This window comes from Rhagoletis zephyria, unplaced genomic scaffold (genome assembly GCF_001687245.7).
Source record: "Rhagoletis zephyria isolate East Lansing unplaced genomic scaffold, Rhagoletis_zephyria_1.1 Rzeph_scaffold_70832, whole genome shotgun sequence".
In the NCBI taxonomy this organism is placed as follows: domain Eukaryota; kingdom Metazoa; phylum Arthropoda; class Insecta; order Diptera; family Tephritidae; genus Rhagoletis; species Rhagoletis zephyria.
The window spans coordinates 1-1,309 of NW_016227883.1; the positions used below are offsets into that span (position 1 = coordinate 1).

General features: G+C 40.9%; 1 protein-coding gene across 1 annotated transcript; it reads left to right on the forward strand.

Moving 5' to 3' along the window:
- The first annotated feature begins 6 nt into the window (after positions 1–6).
- On the forward strand, positions 7–1,309 carry mRpS29 (mitochondrial ribosomal protein S29). Its single transcript, XM_017608211.1, has one exon. It carries the CDS (start codon positions 69–71, stop codon positions 1,245–1,247), a length of 1,179 nt encoding a protein of 392 aa, XP_017463700.1. The 5' UTR covers positions 7–68; the 3' UTR covers positions 1,248–1,309.

Below are 1,309 nucleotides of genomic sequence, written 5' to 3' on the forward strand. Positions count from 1 at the left end.
TCTGTGAAAAGCTACTAATATTGAATAAATAATAATATTGAATAAAACTCGCGAAATTTGCTGGAAAAATGTTAGCTAGACATTCAACAAAGCTTACGCGCATGTCGAAAATGTGTGCAAAGTTCTGTAGCGCACCTGCGGAGGCAGCAAAAGAAGCGCTATATAATCGTCCAAAATTGGTATCAACCGATTACCGCACAGCAGAGAGCAACACCGACCTGCATTCTAAAGTGCATGAAGCCAAATTCTACACACTTCCGCCTGACGAAAGGAAGCAACTATTCAGCGGTGGTGGACTTCCACGTCAATTTGAACAGCAAGTGAAAACATTCACCGAGGCTTGTCTAATGGTGCGTCCGGCTGCCTTAGAGCTAATAAATTACATCCGTAACACTAATTTCAAAAGGCCTGTCGTTCGGTATGTACTTTACGGTGATAATGGTGCTGGTAAAACACTAACCATGGCACATGCGTTGCACTATGGTTTGCAAAACAACTTTCTGCTTGTACATGTGCCTTGGGTGCCCAATTGGATGAAACGTCCGAAAGAGACAGCAAGTGCATCTTCTCAAGAAGGATTTATCGATTTGCCTTTCGATGCAGCGGCTTGGTTAGTACATTTTAAGACTCAAAATGGCCCACTACTTTCGAAATTGCATTTAAAAACCAGTAAAGATTACGTTTGGAGTAAACGAGAGGCAACACCAGCTGGTTCAACATTATTGGAGTTAGTGGAACATGGTATTGCGCGCATTAAGTTTGCATCCGAGACAGTGGCAGCTTTGTTGTCTGAATTGAAACAGCACGCCAGTGAAGAACATTGCAAACTAATGGTGGCAATTGACGGTTTCAATGCGTTTTTCCATCCTGAGACTCGGATTTTCGGTGACAACAAACAGAGGATGACACCAAATCGTATAACGTTGACCCAACCCTTCTTGGACATTACAAATTTTAACTGGACTAATGGTGTATGCATATTAACTGTAGATAAGATAGGCATGACCGAAGGCTATATGGAGTCGTACATGCCCCGCTATCTGCTTGGCAAAGAAGGATTCGAACATTTAGACCCATTTGTACCAGTGCGTGTAGATAACTACAGCGAGAAAGAGTTCACAACATGTATACAGTACTACCTAGATCGAAATTGGATACAGAAAACGCCGGAGGGTTTTGACGAGCAACTCAAATACCTAAGCAATAAGAATCCTTATACATTAATGCAATTAACACGTTCGTTGTAAAGTTTATGAAGGATCTTAAGAAAGGGAAAATCAAATATTGTTAAATTTGTGTTAAAAAAAAA

What these genes read in the sequence shown, in the direction of transcription:
- mRpS29 (XM_017608211.1), top strand. Translation starts at nt 69, where the DNA reads ATGTTAGCTAGACATTCAACAAAGCTTACGCGCATGTCGAAAATGTGT.